This window comes from Gossypium arboreum, chromosome 9 (assembly GCF_025698485.1).
Source record: "Gossypium arboreum isolate Shixiya-1 chromosome 9, ASM2569848v2, whole genome shotgun sequence".
In the NCBI taxonomy this organism is placed as follows: domain Eukaryota; kingdom Viridiplantae; phylum Streptophyta; class Magnoliopsida; order Malvales; family Malvaceae; genus Gossypium; species Gossypium arboreum.
Window position 1 is genome coordinate 86,816,290 of NC_069078.1, and position 16,326 is coordinate 86,832,615.

Below are 16,326 nucleotides of genomic sequence, written 5' to 3' on the forward strand. Positions count from 1 at the left end.
ATGTTTAATAAATCGCCACAATTAGCGACCAAGCGAAGCTAAAAATTTTTTTTTACGTCGCTACAAGTTAAATGGGTAAATCCTATTTTTAGTTATTCTAAATCTATACTATGTATAATATATTTAATTAAATTGGTGTCACAAGTTAAGCGGATACTGAATTATTTTAAGGGTATTTTTATCTTTTACATTTTATATAAACACAAACTATCATGATTTTCAAAATTTCAAATTTATCATTCCAACCAACCTCACATTTATTTTAATGTAATTTTTTTATATAAAATATCATACAATTTTTCCATCTACATGGTAGGTGTGCCATAATTTAGTATTAACAATAGAATTTATATTTTATTGAAAAATAGAAAATGTTTATGTTTGGTCCATCTTAAAATTTATATTTAATTAATTTTTTAGTAATTTCACCTCACCCATGTTGAATGTAGATAAAACGAGATCATGGAGAATGAAAAAGAAAAAGAATTAAATAGGGAAAAGAATGTAGAGAAAAAAAGATGGAAGGGGGAAAAGAAGAAAGAAACAAGATGTCCCATTGATACTCTTTATCTATGTAGCTTCCGAGTCCCTACTCCAAGTAGAAAATAATGGAACCCTCTACCTCCATCACTTGCTTTTTGATTCCTTTTTTGTACACATTTTAAATTATGGTTCTCACAATAACACTGTTGTAGAGGTATCGGTACTGGTCATACAGGTTAATTACATATTAAAGATTTAAGTCTTGTTTTTATATCTGATATAACGGAAGTGTATAAAAATAAATAGTATAAAGCACAAAATGAAATTACAATCAAAACAATTATAATTTATCATTATGATACATAAATAAATAGATTGATAATAAAATATATTTAAACATATATTATATATATACATGCTTTTTAAAGATATTTATGGATTGAACAGACCGGGATCTTGGCCCCCAACATTTTGAGTGATTTTTTTTTTGGAAAATTTTAGAAAATTTTAATTAATCCTCTTAAATTTTTAAAATTTTTATTATATCTTTTAAAATTTTAATTAAGCTCACTTAAAATATTTAAATGTTCTCATTAATCTCACAAAAATTTAATTAATTTTTTTAAATTCTCATTAAACTCTTAAAATTTTTAAAAATTTTACTACCCAAAATTTAATTTCAAAATCAGCCATTTGAATTGAATCAAATCAAACACATGCGGAAAATGCATACATTTTTTTTCTCTTAAAAATTTGAACATAGAAAACTTTAACATACATATATTATAATATTATACATATTTAATCTTTATATAAATTACATAATGTTTAAAATAAAATTAAAAATAAGTCAATTTGGTCTCAAGCATTAAATGATGGAAATTGCAGTCTAAATCCTATCTATTCTTAAATAAAGTATACCAAAATTCGTATTTCAAGTTTAATATTCTATTTAAATAGTCGAATTGGCACAAAATTTCTAGGTGTTACTTGTATAAGGGCTAAAACTTTCAAAATGATAAAATAAAGACAAAATATTTTCAAAAGACCTCAAATAAGGACATTTAACGCACTTTACCTCAATTTGTAATAGAAAATTAAGTAAATGTCAATTGAATATACCATCAACCATGGTATATATTCATTCTATGATAAAGCATTTTAAAAATAATAAAACATGAAAAAATATATAGCAAATATGAATACATAAATCCACTACTACATGTTAATTGTAATATGAATTAAAAATTTAGACACAAATATTTTATCTCCTACAAACTTGTTTCAATGCAATTAAGATAAAAGGAGGACTAAAAAGAGACAGAGAGATGATTAGAGATCCCCCTTGGTAATCTCACATTATAAAATAACTTACATTTCCAAAGCTTTTACTGTCTTTCACAGGAAGATGCAAATTCATTATATAAACATAGATAGAAAGCAACCAACACTGTAAAAAACTTACTAAAATAGCAATACTAACATTATTATACTTTCATAAATTTTTTTATTTATTATTTTTTTTTTTGGTTTGAGCAAAAGTCTTGGATTTCAGTGTACTATTTTTGCTTTTGATTTTTTAGGGCATGAAAATCTTGTTGCCACACTTGCAACGCCAAGCTTCAGGGTAGTACTCGAGTGGCTTCATAACTAAACCTGGTTGAATCGGAACGTGAACCGGTTGACAAGGCGAGCAGCTCCCACAGTTGGATCTACAAGAAGGTGGTGAAGAACCCGGCCCACTGAGTTGTTTTTGGGATAAGAACCGGCTCAACACCACTGACCCAGTTCTCCTCTTGCTCCCTTCTCTCACCTGGAACTCACTTTCTGCACAAACAACCACGAAACTGCACTGAGTTCAGACCGAGTTAATGGTTTATATCGTACATGAGTAGTTTAAAAAGTCCAAAAAAAATGAAAGGAAGGGGGTTTTGAAGATAGTTACCGAGTTGAGAAAGAGTGGAAGCAAATAAGAGAAAGGTGAAGGCAACTAGGATGTGGTGGCGGAGGCGGAGGCGGGAAACGCCCATGCCGAGGAGGAGCTGGCGGAGGGAGAAAAGGTTATCAAGGTCGCCTCCGAAGTGCTATTATTGAAGGTTCTTTTTTCGGTTTTGCGTGAGAGAGTGTGTCCCAAGTCAAAGACAGAAAATACACAGGAAAAATTTTTTCAGAAGAGGGCATATATAGTGTCTGAAAAAATTTTAGACAAAATTAAAAATTATCTATATATATATATATATATAAACTTAAAACTTATATAAAAGTTCAAGTTTACAATTTTTTATATTTTACAATTATTTAAAAATATTACTTGTTAAATTAATGATAGAAATTTAATTTTATAAGAACAATTAAAAATATTATGTAATAAATTTATTTATTATTTTAAAATATTAATCAAGTGCATATATTATAAATAAATATTCATACTCATTATAAAAATTTTAACTGAATTGATATCACGAAATATTGATTAGTTAAAAAATAAAAATATTAGTATTTTATAAATATTTAATATTTTTATTCATGAAAGTAAATAAATAATTTATAATTTTATTCATAATGTTTGGAAAGTATTTATAATTAAGAATTAAATTTAATAAAATTAAAACCCAAATCTTAAACCTTAAAGGATTAATATTTTTTTATGGTTTTTCATTAGTATGGGATGAAACACTGTGTGAAAACACACCATCACAATCATTCAGGGCAGTGTAGACCCAGGCAGCAGCCCCACTTATTTAGCCTGATAATAAAACAAATATATTTCTTATATGTTACTTTAGTAAATTCACCCAAACAAAAACTTTTAAAATTAACTTATCTCATTTTTAAAACCCACATTCACATCAATGAAAAATAAATAAACCACACATTATTGTTTATATCACTTATCATTATTAGAAAAATATAAAATTTGTAAAATAATATTAATTTTTAATATAAAATTTATATAAAATATACTGAATAAATTTGTCATATTTTGACTTTTAATAATTAATTCTTTTCAACTTTATACTTTTATCTTTTAAAAAATTATTATAGATAAAATTTTAAAAATATATTATGAAAAATTTTAATTAATTTTAAATATATTTGTAAAGATTTAATTCAATTAAAATATTGAAGTCAAGTTTTAAAAGTCTTTGACCTAAAATGTCTATTATTTTTCATCCATAATTGCGACAAGTTCTAGTATTAATTAATCTTTTCATTCTTAATAGTCTTCCTTTTCTAATATTTTTAATGTTTTTTTTAAAATTGGATTGATAGTCTAATCGGTCATATTATCGATTTATCTATTCAATTAATTTAACCGTTTAATCGATTTGATTTTTCTAAAAATTAAAAATTAAAAAATCCAATTTAACTACCCGATTCAATCTATTTTTATCCTGTCCATATCGATTCTCAAGCCAATCAATTTAATGACTCTTTTTGAACTGATATTCTGATCTATTTCTGGCTTAACCAATCGATCTGACATGAATCAAACAATATTAAATATTTCCTTACAAAAGGATATTATAATGCATGTGTTCCAATTATACATGTGTATTTTAAATATCATATTTTATATTTATATAAATTTTAATATATTATACAATTAGCTTTTGAATTTGGTATATCTTATCCCAATTTAGTATTTATGATTTAGTTACCTTAATATTTTTTTAACGCCAGTAAATCTAAAATACATGTCACTTTGATAGCGTAACACGTGCAATAATTTGTGATGCAGTCGTCTAAAATTTTAAGGTTGTAAAAAAAAGGTTGAAATATCTAAAAAATGGCAGTGAACATAAATATATATAAAAATATTTTTTAAAAAAGCATCAAATAATAATTCAATTATTAGCCATATAACCTTATAAAACCAATCTAAATTTATTGTATATATAAAAAAGAAAAGTTAAAGCAATCCTAAGGTTGCACTGTCCAAATTTAAAATGCTTTCAAGTACGTACGTAGAAGTATATATGTCTATAAATAGGGGAACATCGAGTTGGGTGACGATTTAAATTTTTTGTCTAAGCTGATATTTTTTTTATGTTTATTATTCACAGTATATTTTATAATTAAATTTGAATAAGAATATTTTTAATCACATTATCCCTTGGTTTGGAGAACATTTTTGCCCTTACTCACATTTCAAGAGTATTCACATTCAAGACTTCAATTCTTTGCGACACCCAAAATTCTTTTGAAGATTTCTCCGCTTGAAGCATACCTTTGTTTGGGAAGTTGAGGTGTAGCAAATGGGGTAGTGGACTTGCCCCTTTACTTAAAAGGTCTATTGTAGGTATGAATTATTCAATTTAAGAAATTATTTTTTGAACTTTCGCCGCTAAATTTTTAAAATTTTATTTTAACCCTAATATCATATTCTTGACTTCGCCCCTGTCGAGAAGTACTAGACCTTCTAGAGTTTCATCCATAATAGAAAAGGGTTACGGAGAGCCTCCAAGCTTGTTTAGCAAGTAGTGTGTTATTAAAGGTTTGAAAATATCGAAAACCCAATCCGTTCCTTCTCTTAGATTTAACTAATTTCAGAAGTTGGAATAGCTGTAACAACTGCTTTCTTATTTCTTCATTGGTATTGGGCGAGAACTAAACCGATGATTTAGAGAAATTTACCATTTTTCTCGTAGCATGTTGGAACTTGTCAAGGATAATTTCTAAGCTATTATCATCCGCATAGGAAAATGGAGAAAGTTTTTCTGCAAACAAAAGTTAATTTATAGATGGACATTTTTTTTTATCAATCTAAAGGCTCATTTAGTAACCGCACTCTTCAAGAGGCAAGATCCAACATTTGTCACTAGATAAGGCAATAGTGGATATCCTTGCTGAATTACCTACTAAGTTATTAATTCATAGACAAAGAATCGTCTAAGCAAACAAGTGTTGAAACACACAAGTCTTGGGAAACCGTACAGAAAGATGAGGCAATAGTGGATCTCCTTAGTTGAATTACCTAAGTTATTCACTATATAATTAAGTGATAATAATTGTAACACTTATGATTAAAAATAATTATAATTATAATTATTGTTATTTTATATTAATAATCTTTTATCATATTTATTAGAAGTAAAAATTGCATGCCCGATTAAATTACTTTTGTTATCAAAGTTTTTTATTTTTTATATTTTAAATATAAATAAGAGTTGTTAAAGCTGTCCGTAGGAATGTTCTTTAGGAAGAAAAAGCAAGTATAACGCATTGTTGAGGGTCCTCATATTCTAATACTAGGTTTCGTTTAGCATTATTCATATCCCTTTTAATGTTTATTTTTTAGGTTTATAGCTTCCATTTAAAACTGCCACGAAAAACATGCATTCGAGTTACGTGAAATAGGATGGTTTCATCTCATTTCTCGCACCTATATAAATTGCTGATTCACTTGTTTAATAAGACTACAGTAATCTAGAGATGGCTCGCTTGCTTGTGGTGTGGCTTTTCTTAATTTCTCTATGTTTTTCTTCTTGGGTCCAATCGGCAAGCGCTCAACCATTGCAGGTGGGGTCTCCTTCCCCGTCACCTTCTACTGGTGCTAGTACTGGCAGCGGTAGTGGTGGTGGAGGAGGAGGTGGTGGTGGTAGCAGTTCATCAGGTGGGACTGGATATGGATCAGGAAGCGGCACTGGTGGAACCAGCGGTGGAGGAGGAGGTGGTTGCGGCGGAGGGACTAGCAGCGGGAGTGGCAGCAGTGGAAGTGGATTTGGGTTTGGGTTTGGAAGTGGCTTCAGAGGTGGTGGCTCTTACTAGAATGCATTAGGCTCTTACATGGTATCACTTGTGTGTGCACAACTATGCTCGGTTTTATGAATCAGTAAAATAAAGTATTATATATGGTGAAAACTTTAATAAACATATAAATTTATTTGAAGTGTTTTAAATCTAAAGCATTAAAATTTATTTTACTTCCTTGTTTTAAAATTTAATATTTTAATAAATATTTTCAAACTCAATTTTTATGAAAAGTTAATGATTAAATTTATCGTTTATAAAAAATTAATGGTCAAATTGACAAAAAGTACAAATAATGAGAACTAAATTTATTATCATACATTTTAAAATTAAAAAAAAGAACTTCTTTGGTATTCCCTATCTATTTTACCTCAATCCGTTGATGTCCTTCCCGATGATATCTGTCTCTATTATTTCCTAAAAATACAATTAGTTAAAAGATTTTACTAAAATAATAACATTTATCAATAATACTAAACAAGTATTTATTTGATACTACTTTTATTAAAGCTAAAACTAATCGAAAAATCGAATCTGAAGCTAATATTAGTTGAAATTTTAAATATTAATAAATTCTTATTCCATATAATTTATATATATTTTCTGTCAATATACGTAATTTATATTATTTAAGAACACTAATAATGGAATCTTTTAAGCAAATATAATGCACCAAAAAGTTAAAAAAATGTCTGTTCACGTGCAATTTGACGTGACATATATTCATCATATTTGGGGATATGAATAGCTCTCCCAATATTTTCCTAAAACTGTATACTTATTTAGTACTACACACTGTAAAACAGTAAAAGTTAAAAATCATTTTGAATTTTTTGATGGAGACCATTTGGCGTATTTTGTTTTTGAATGGTAGAAAGTTAGTTGCTTCGAACTACTCTTTTTTTCTTTTTAATTTTTAAAAAAATAATGTTCCAAAAATTAATAATGTGAATTTCATGAAATTTCATTCTCGGCTAAACTAACTCAGTTAAATTTTTAATAATAAGAGTTAATTATATTAAACATTTTAAATTATAATTTTAAGATAGTAAAATACAATTTCGTCATTTTAATAATTTATATTTTTATAAATTTTAAAAGATTAAATCAATTTTTTATCATTTTTAGGGAGAGCCAAAGTGTAATTTTATCTTTACTAATTTTAAATTTTAAAAAAATTTAGAGAGTCTAAATGTAAAATTTTCCATTTTAGGGGGACCGGAGCCCTACTAGCCCCCTAGCTACACCCTCGATTATGATATTCCTTCTAAATTGGTTTCAAACTTCAAAACATTCTAATTGCATCTCTAAATTATCGGTGTTATATCAATCGGTCATTTCATTATTAAAATTGTTATTTTAATCATCAAATAACACGTTGAATCTTATATAGTTAAATTTAAAATTAATTTTTAAATAAATAGATTGTTGCTACGTAACTTTTAAAATTAAAAATTAAGTAAAAGTTAAAAAAATACAAATTATAAAGCTTTTAAAAATTTCAAAATTACAAAACTAATTTTTTAAAAAAATTATTAGCTTTTATTATATTTTCATTTTAAATTATGTAAAAGAGATTTGAAGAATAATTTAAAGATGTTTAATGTAATTAGTTGTAATAATAGATTATAAAAAATTATAAATGTCCAAGGGCAAGAACCAAAGGGCCTAGCCATGAACCCATTAGAAGTGGATGATAGGAACAGTGTCCCTATTAAAGGGCTACATTACTTCCAAGTTGCAACATTCCACTTTCATTGGGTGTAGAAACTAGAAAGGGACACTTCAGAGATTTTGTTATTTCTCTTTTAATTATGAAAACATTTTCTATACAAAGAAAAGAGAGTAAAAATCTGCATAAACCTGTTTGGTCCTTATTGGTGACGTGTTATAATTTTGTGTATTTATATTAATTTTATGTTATGATTTACTTTATACGAATTAAATTATGCTTTTTTATACATAATTTATATTTCAACTATATTTATTTTGCTGGTATTTTGAATTTTGTTTTCTTCACTTCAATACTTAATACAAATAAATCACAATTTTATCTCAATTTATTGTAAAAAAAAGTACTAAACTGGATGATGTTTTACGTTCTTGTTGGTTTTTCTTTGAGCTGGTACGGATTTGGACAATAAAGATACTTCGAGCAGCTTGATGTGATTTGTAAAATTAAAAGACTGTCAATTTACATTTCAATCGTTTTTTGATATTTAAGTTAATTTATGAGTTAAAAGAATTTTCAGATAAAATTTGTAGGAATGAGATGGTCGAATGAGCATATAAAAAATGACAAGACATCTATTTAGGTCATTCGCCCATCAGATTTGTATGGTGGACAAATTATGTTAGTCATTTGTTTGGCGTCAATCTTTGGTCTCTTTGCCTTGTTGCCCAGAGTAGCGACGGGTAAACAAAGGCCTAACTTGGACTTTGATACTAAGAATGCTATCACGTGTAAGGTAGAAGGGAGGTGAGCATAAAATGACTTAAAGAGATAAATTGTCATTTTTCATATAAACATTCTATCATCTCATTTCCTAATTTTTTTTTTTCTAAACATTCGTTTAACCCAGAAACTGACTTAAGTATTGGAGTGGCAACTTGGACACCATTTAATTCGTCATTTGATTTTGCAAATAGTATCAAGCTCCTTGGAACATCTCTATCTTGATTTTTTTAGGTAAATTGAGACAAAAAATATCAACATAAACAAAAAAATTTAAGTATCAAAATGAAAATATGATATAATTAATTCTAAATAACAAATTATGTAAAAAAATATCAACTTGTTTCCCTGAAATAAATAAAACTATTCGATTAAGGAAAAAAAAATCATAATGTATATAACACATGAGAGAATTTCATATTTTGTCTTATTTTTCCACATGAGCATAAGGGTGGCATTTAGAAAAAAAGAATTGCAATTACCTAGTTAACCTATAGTATTTCAGTTCTTAAAAATTCAAATCAAAATTGAATACCGCGTGTTGACAATGATGGTTAGGGTGTTCATCATCTTAGGTATGGTTTAAGTTTGAGTCACGCTAATCGCGTTGTTGTTAAGACTTTTTCTTATAGTTCACCAAAAAAAAACATCAAAATCAAAATTTAATTGAATTTGAATAAGCATCAAACTGGACAAATTTTCATTCATTCGAATTTGTTCGATATTTTCACTAATTTATAATATATATATTTTATAATATAAAAGTATAAAAAGTTATAAATAACTGTAAACTAAATAAAATTTTAATTTTTTGAATAATAACAAATTTTATATAAGTTCTAATCATATTTGTTCTTTTTATGTAATCCATAACCATAAATAAGAGGATAATATAATTCAATGCACTCAAACCTACAACCTCCTATATTGACAATCATATTTATACCAATCGAATTAAGACTTAATCTACGTCAAATCAAATAAATTTAAATAATAATCAAACCCAAGTTAATAATACTACCATTCCAATCGATGTAGTCTTTCTTATTTTTCTTTTTCCTAATAATACCCTACATTTAACATCAAAAGTTAAACCCATTAATTCGATTAAAAAATTAGGCCCAAAATCTTTTACTAGTTTGTAAAATATAATTATTTACTAAATCTACTTTTTTTAATTTATTAGTTTTTCTAAAATTCAGTATTCTTATTTTAAAAGATTTTTTAACACGTGTGGCTGTGATAATTTTACTAATTATAATTCATCTCTAAATTTCATTTCATAATTTAAAATGAAATAATTTTTTTTCGGGCCATAAAAAAAGAATTGAAGCAAAAATTGATTTTATATATAAAATTAAATACCACAAAAATAACAAGAGAAAATCAGAGGCGACACGTGGGAATCAACAATGTTAAAATCTAACATGACGGGGTAACTCAACGTTGTCGATAAATACGAAACGGAGGAACTCACTAAACTTAACAAACAGTTGAATCCTTATCCCATTCACTGAGTCTCAACACCGAGTCATCATCACTCATGGCTATCGAGGTAAGTTTCTACAACTTCCCAGTTTCAATCATATAACTTCAATGGTAATGGGAATTTTTTTTTTTCAATAACCGATAAAAACAGGCTTGGTTTATGGATGAAAGCAAAGAAGACCAAAGGCTTCCTCATCGACGCAACCCCAACGAACCTGTTTCGTTGGAGCACTTGGCAGGTGAGTTCTAAACGTTTCTGCTGTTACATTTTCTGGGTTTTTTGTTTTTGGCTTTGGGTTTTAATAAAAATGATTGATTCTTTTGAATAATGGTAGAGCTGGGAGTGTTGTATTGGCATTTGAACCCCAAGGATTACGAGAACGATGAAGAGTTGAAGAAGATTAGAGAAGCCAGAGGTTATAATTACATGGTAATCTAACTTTTTTTATAATATTTTTTGACTCAATTAGTGTTAATGTCTTGCTTAAGTTGCTTTGCCTATTAGCTTTGTCTTTTATGCTCTTAGAATGAATTTCATTGTGTGTGATGGGAATTAGAAAAAGCCTGTTCCTGTTGTATTACTTTTGGGGGAAAAAGGGGATTCCAATTTGGTTTTTATGTACAAGGAAACTGCTGATGCAAACCAAACTGCTGAGCTTTTTTGCTTTGCAAACTCAATAGTATAGTACTCTTGTCTTTCTTGTTTTCGAATCTTGATAGGACTCTTTATTTAGAGTGACGACATCCCCTAGATGTGGATCTTGGTTTCTAGTAACATAGATTCATGCATGCATACATAAATACATACATACACCAAAAAAAAAAAAAAACATGTTATTTGTGCTATAAGCAAACGAGCAAATAGTTAATCTGTTATTATGTGTATTACTAAGATGAGGTATTGTGAAATTATGATTCGAGATGATTTCTTTTTGAGTTCTGAAAATGAGATCTATTGTGTGATTAACTGTAGTCCGTTAGGTAATGCAGAACGTAAGTTATAAGTTACGAGCTAATTTCAAGGTATATACTATATAGTTAGTTTGCATTTCATTCGCCTTTGTACCCAAATGGTGGGATTCTCTTGCATACGTAGCTTTTACTTTTAGGTTGTGTTAACTGGGCTAATGTTGTAAATACGAAGAGGAAGTTGATAGATAGAATAAGGTGTTGTACTCAATTCCAAATCAAAAGCAAATTGCAACATTGATAAAAGGTTTGGTCACAACTTACAATGGGACATTCCTGTTTCTTAATAGAGCATTTGTAACGGCTATTGAGTTGTTAAGTTGGTTTGCCTAGTTATGTCATTCCTACTCTTCATTTTTCACGAATCCGAGGCACATTTGGATATGAGTTTGGGGGATACGGCACTCCAAAGATGCTCTGAATACATGAAATACTTGGTAAAATCCATGTTTGACACTCACATTTGAGTTCGAATATTGTAGTTGCCTTGTTATTCTAATTTGAAGAGGAAGTTCTTAGGACCTTCATTTGTCTAATCGTTATATTGTACATGTAGGATTTGCTTGATTTATGCCCTGAGAAAGTTGACAACTATGAGGAGAAACTGAGGAACTTTTACACCGAGCACATCCATGCTGACGAAGAGATACGCTACTGCCTGGAAGGCAGCGGGTATTTTGATGTTAGGGACAAGGATGACCGATGGATTCGGATTTGGATCAAAGGAGGAGATCTTATTATATTGCCTGCTGGAATCTACCATCGGTTCACTCTCGACACCAGCAACTATGTCAAGGTAAGAAAATGTGTAAAATCAAGGGAACTTAATTTATAAGCTAGTTACGGATACCTCAGAGCTGCAGTTGATCGAATTTGTGTGTTTACATTGTGCAGTTGATGAGGTTGTTTTTGGGAGAACCGGTTTGGACAGCGTATAATCGGCCCCAGGAGGATCACCCTGCAAGGAAAGAGTACATTAAAAGCTTGACTGAGAAAGTTGGGGTGCCATTAGCTGCTCATTAGAGCTATTTGTTACATGAAGTTCCCCTCTATATATATGCGTGCATGTATGTATGTACATGTATTAGTTTCATAAGTTTCTCAAAGGCTGAACTTGATAAAACATTATGCATCTGTATATCAAAACATTGAATTGCATCTATTAATATATAAATATCATGTTATTTAGGATGAATGTGTTTTATTTACTAACTCTTGTTTAATAATATCTATTCAAGCGAAACAGATACTCATCGAATTAAGGGGAAAAAATAAGGCTAGAATTAGATGGGTATTTGTTTTTATTAAAAATATTTTATATAATTATATTCAACTATTGTTTGTTGGGTTAGTATTTAGTACACTTGAGAGTATTCTTTTTATTTTCGTGTCTTTTTTATTAAATATTTATTTATTTTAATATTTTATTATATTTTATAGGATACTTGTTTAACTTCGATCTTATTTGTAGAGTTTAAAAATTTTACTAGGAGTTTATTAAATATTTATATATATATTGATAAAATTGTAAGTAATTATGATTCGATGAAATTATTTATTTAACTTTAATCTAATTTTATTGTGAAATTAATAAAATAAACCAAAATGGAATCGTTTATTCTAATTAACTTAAACATAAAGGGACAAATCAGCAAAATCTGAAACTAAGATAATTTGTGTTCAAAACGGTTTAAATTCAAAGAGTTTACGCTTGTTCAATGGTCTTAAATTTTACCAAATTCGTCTAACTCAAATACGTTTTAGACCTTTTCATATTTTTACCCATTAAACAACTATACTTTGATTTGGTAGATTAAATGAGTATCAATCTCACATATTTGAGAATTTAGTAAGAGATTTAGATTAAATGTCTGTAACTAATAAAATTAAAACAAAAAGATTTTTAAAAAATTAATTTGATTTAAATTATTTAATAAGTAAAAAATAATATATCGATGGCTTGTTTAACTATAAAATAAGTATAAAGGACTTTTTGATATATTAGTCAAGATTAATTTTGTGCTTTATTTAATTTAATATGTTTTTATTAAGATTGTAAACATAGAATTTTGTGTATATATATCATAAATTCAATTTTAAATACTATAAATTACACCATATATAAAAATAAAATGTAACAATATTAAAAATAAGTTACACTTAGTTGAGCTCAAACTTTTAATGTTGTAAGTCAAATTTAGTCCATATTTTAAATTAACTTAATTTTTTTATCTATATTCATTTTTTGTGTCTAATATTTTTATTTAAATACTCTTAAATATCGAATTAAAATTCTAATTTAAACAAATAAGTCGAAAATCAATAATGAAACACTTAATTAAATAACAAACTGAAATCCACCTGAATAAATCTAAAATTTTCTCAAAATTTGACATTGGCATTAAATAAAGTAGCCGTAGATTGGAATCCGAAATAATTAGAAAAGGTGAAGGTAATGAACAAAATCCAGTGGTGGTGATGTAAGATATGGGTTCTGGAGAGTTCCCCATTAAGGAGGGTATGGGAATCTTGTGGAACCAATAATGGAGGGACAGACAGATACAACACACCTTGTCTTTATATAATTAAAATCATGTTTTTAATTCTTGAATTTGATTGCCATAATTTAATCTCATAACCTAACCTAAAAATACAAAATAATTATCAACTTGGCTTTGAAATTCTCTGAGGGTTTTTGGTGTGTCGGGTATATTCGGTGAAGTTCTACAATAAACCAAAAACTATTTCTTTAAAATATTACAATTAGGCCCATCTTTCATCAAATCAAACTTCAATTCAATCTTTTTAATGATTTTGTGGACTGTTCATTCCTTAGTCAAAAGCATGGTTTTTAGAATTATATTATCCCAACTTGATTCATTTGTATCTCAATTCATATCTATTTAAGAGTCAATTGATTCTCCCTTTTATTTCGAATTGATGTATCGATTAATCCAGTTTCAATAACTAAAGTTTAAATTTCTAATGACAATTTTCGCATAAAAATCACTTATCAATCAATATAATTTGATGCATAAATGATATCACCCACCTAGAGGCAAAACCAAAACAATTTTTTAGGGGCTGAATAAAATTTTAATTTTTTATAGTTTATATCGTTATAATTTTTAAAGTATTAAATCAAATTTTTATAATTTTAAGGGACTAAAATGTAATTTTACTTTTTCTAATTTAAAATGTTAAAAAACTTAGAGAACCTAAATGACAAATTTTCATTTTAGGGGGACCAGGGCCCATGCCAACCCCCCTAGAATCGCCTTTACACCCACCAATATATGATAATAACAAGGTTTTCAAATAAAAAAAAGAATATACAATATTTAGTAGACATTTATTTATATCTGTACTATTAATGAAATCTCTTATTGAGTTGGTATTACGGGCTAAATATTAACCAATTTGATTAGGAAATAGCTAATATATCTTTTTATTAAATAACTATTATTATTATTTTGAGAGTCCTTTTGTCTTTTCGTACTTTTATATAGTTTTAAAATAAAAGAACAAAAATTAACATATCTAATGAATGAACCCGTGTTTAATAGATTTATAAACAATTTTTTACTACTATACTAATAATAATTCTTAATTAAATTTAAAAAATAACTTTTAACATAAAATATATTCTTTTACCAAATTTGAGTATCTATACTATTTTTATTCTAGTTTGAACATATAATATATGTATTATTATTTTTAGATCTTACGTTTCATTATTTATTATATATTATGTTTAAATATACACTTATATTTTAAATAGATGGTTTTCACGCGCATACATATACAATAAGCTTTCTCAATAGTATAAAATTTGTGACTGAGTTTGATGTAATCGACTCATTGACACAAATTCAATAGTAAAATGACAGAAAAAGGTTGAAATTTGATTACAAGAAACTAATCAGTTAAGGATAAATATGTCTTTTAATGTGAGGAGAAAACTACCCACTATCTATTTAAGCCATGCTAATAAATAACTAGCATTAAAATTAATCATTCACGTCAAATAATATATATTTTTAAAATTTTAAAATTTTTAAACATAATTATTTATAAAAATACTATTATTGTTTATTGAGAAAAGTACAATTACAATACAACACAATTATAAGTCTGATCAACTACAGACAATAAATTTGAAATAATCAGATAAAATCTACATATGGCACGCGTATAATATAAGACAAAGACTTACACCGCGCAAGTACACATAGTGTGACTCAAATTTAAATCACAAAAATTCATATATTTATTTTATATATTTCAAAAAGTAACTTTAACCAATGTAATAAATATCTTATCAGTGGATATATCATTTTTACTTGTATCGATACATTTTGATATCGACATGTTTCAATTTTGATGTATTGTTATGAATTTATTAATCACGCAATTTTTAAGATATTTTATTTTGATCACCCAAGAAAATCATACAATTTTATCATTATTATTAGATAAATTTCTCATTTTAGTCATATAAGGATGACGTGGAATTACAGTTTCATACAATCCCTTCTCTGTACTTTAATATCAATTCTAGCTTTTAACTTATGGTAGAGAAAAAAATATATTAAATATCTGAATAAATTTGAAAGTGACACTTGTTTTTTTTTTTTTTTATATTTTTCATGTCTGTCTTATGATATGGCTGCTACTTCCAACGATATCATCTCGTCTTCCCCTTAAAGTGCAATGTGTCCCACCATTGCATCTAATCACTTGTTGGTTAAATGTTCATTTCTTCACAAATGGTATTTAACTTTTATATATAGTGTATTTTTGAATTTGTTTAAAAACATTATAGATTATTGAAAAGATTAATTACGAATATAAATTTTAACAAATTTAATATTTATGTTTTGATGAAACTATATATGTAAAGAATGTTGTCCAATTTTTGTGTATAGAAAAGTTTTATTCATATTAAGATTTTCAAAGAAGGTTTTATGGTATAATTAATTGTTATGAAGAAAATAAATGATAATAAAATATGATTTTAACTTTTCAGCATTATTCATGTACCGGTTCGTGCATTTTGGCCCCTCTTAATAATTAATATTTTATTTTATTTTATTTTAACACTAAATGTTCAACTTTGATCAATCCAAAATTTTATAATTTTAATTCGATTCACCATGATGAAATTCCTAGTTTAC

The 16,326-nt window shown here is 27.2% G+C and overlaps 3 protein-coding genes across 3 annotated transcripts; 2 read left to right on the top strand and 1 right to left on the bottom strand.

Moving 5' to 3' along the window:
- Window positions 1-1,745: 1,745 nt before the first annotated feature.
- On the bottom strand, window positions 1,746-2,663 carry LOC108450101 (EPIDERMAL PATTERNING FACTOR-like protein 5). The gene is made up of 2 exons (XM_017747563.2): window positions 2,429-2,663; window positions 1,746-2,310 (listed from the first exon to the last, which is right to left on the bottom strand). Exons 1-2 carry the CDS (start codon window positions 2,511-2,513, stop codon window positions 2,063-2,065), a joined length of 333 nt encoding a protein of 110 aa, XP_017603052.1. The 5' UTR covers window positions 2,514-2,663; the 3' UTR covers window positions 1,746-2,062.
- Window positions 2,664-5,919: 3,256 nt separating this feature from the next.
- Window positions 5,920-6,255, top strand: LOC108450846 (putative glycine-rich cell wall structural protein 1). Its single transcript, XM_017748616.1, has one exon. The coding sequence runs from the start codon at window positions 5,920-5,922 to the stop codon at window positions 6,253-6,255; it is 336 nt and encodes a 111-aa protein (XP_017604105.1).
- A 3,838-nt stretch (window positions 6,256-10,093) lies between these two features.
- LOC108450100 (acireductone dioxygenase 1) lies at window positions 10,094-12,344 on the top strand. Its single transcript, XM_017747562.2, has 5 exons — window positions 10,094-10,247; window positions 10,332-10,419; window positions 10,516-10,610; window positions 11,706-11,945; window positions 12,044-12,344. The coding sequence occupies exons 1-5, from the start codon at window positions 10,236-10,238 to the stop codon at window positions 12,170-12,172; spliced, it is 564 nt and encodes a 187-aa protein (XP_017603051.1). The 5' UTR covers window positions 10,094-10,235; the 3' UTR covers window positions 12,173-12,344.
- Window positions 12,345-16,326: the final 3,982 nt, after the last annotated feature.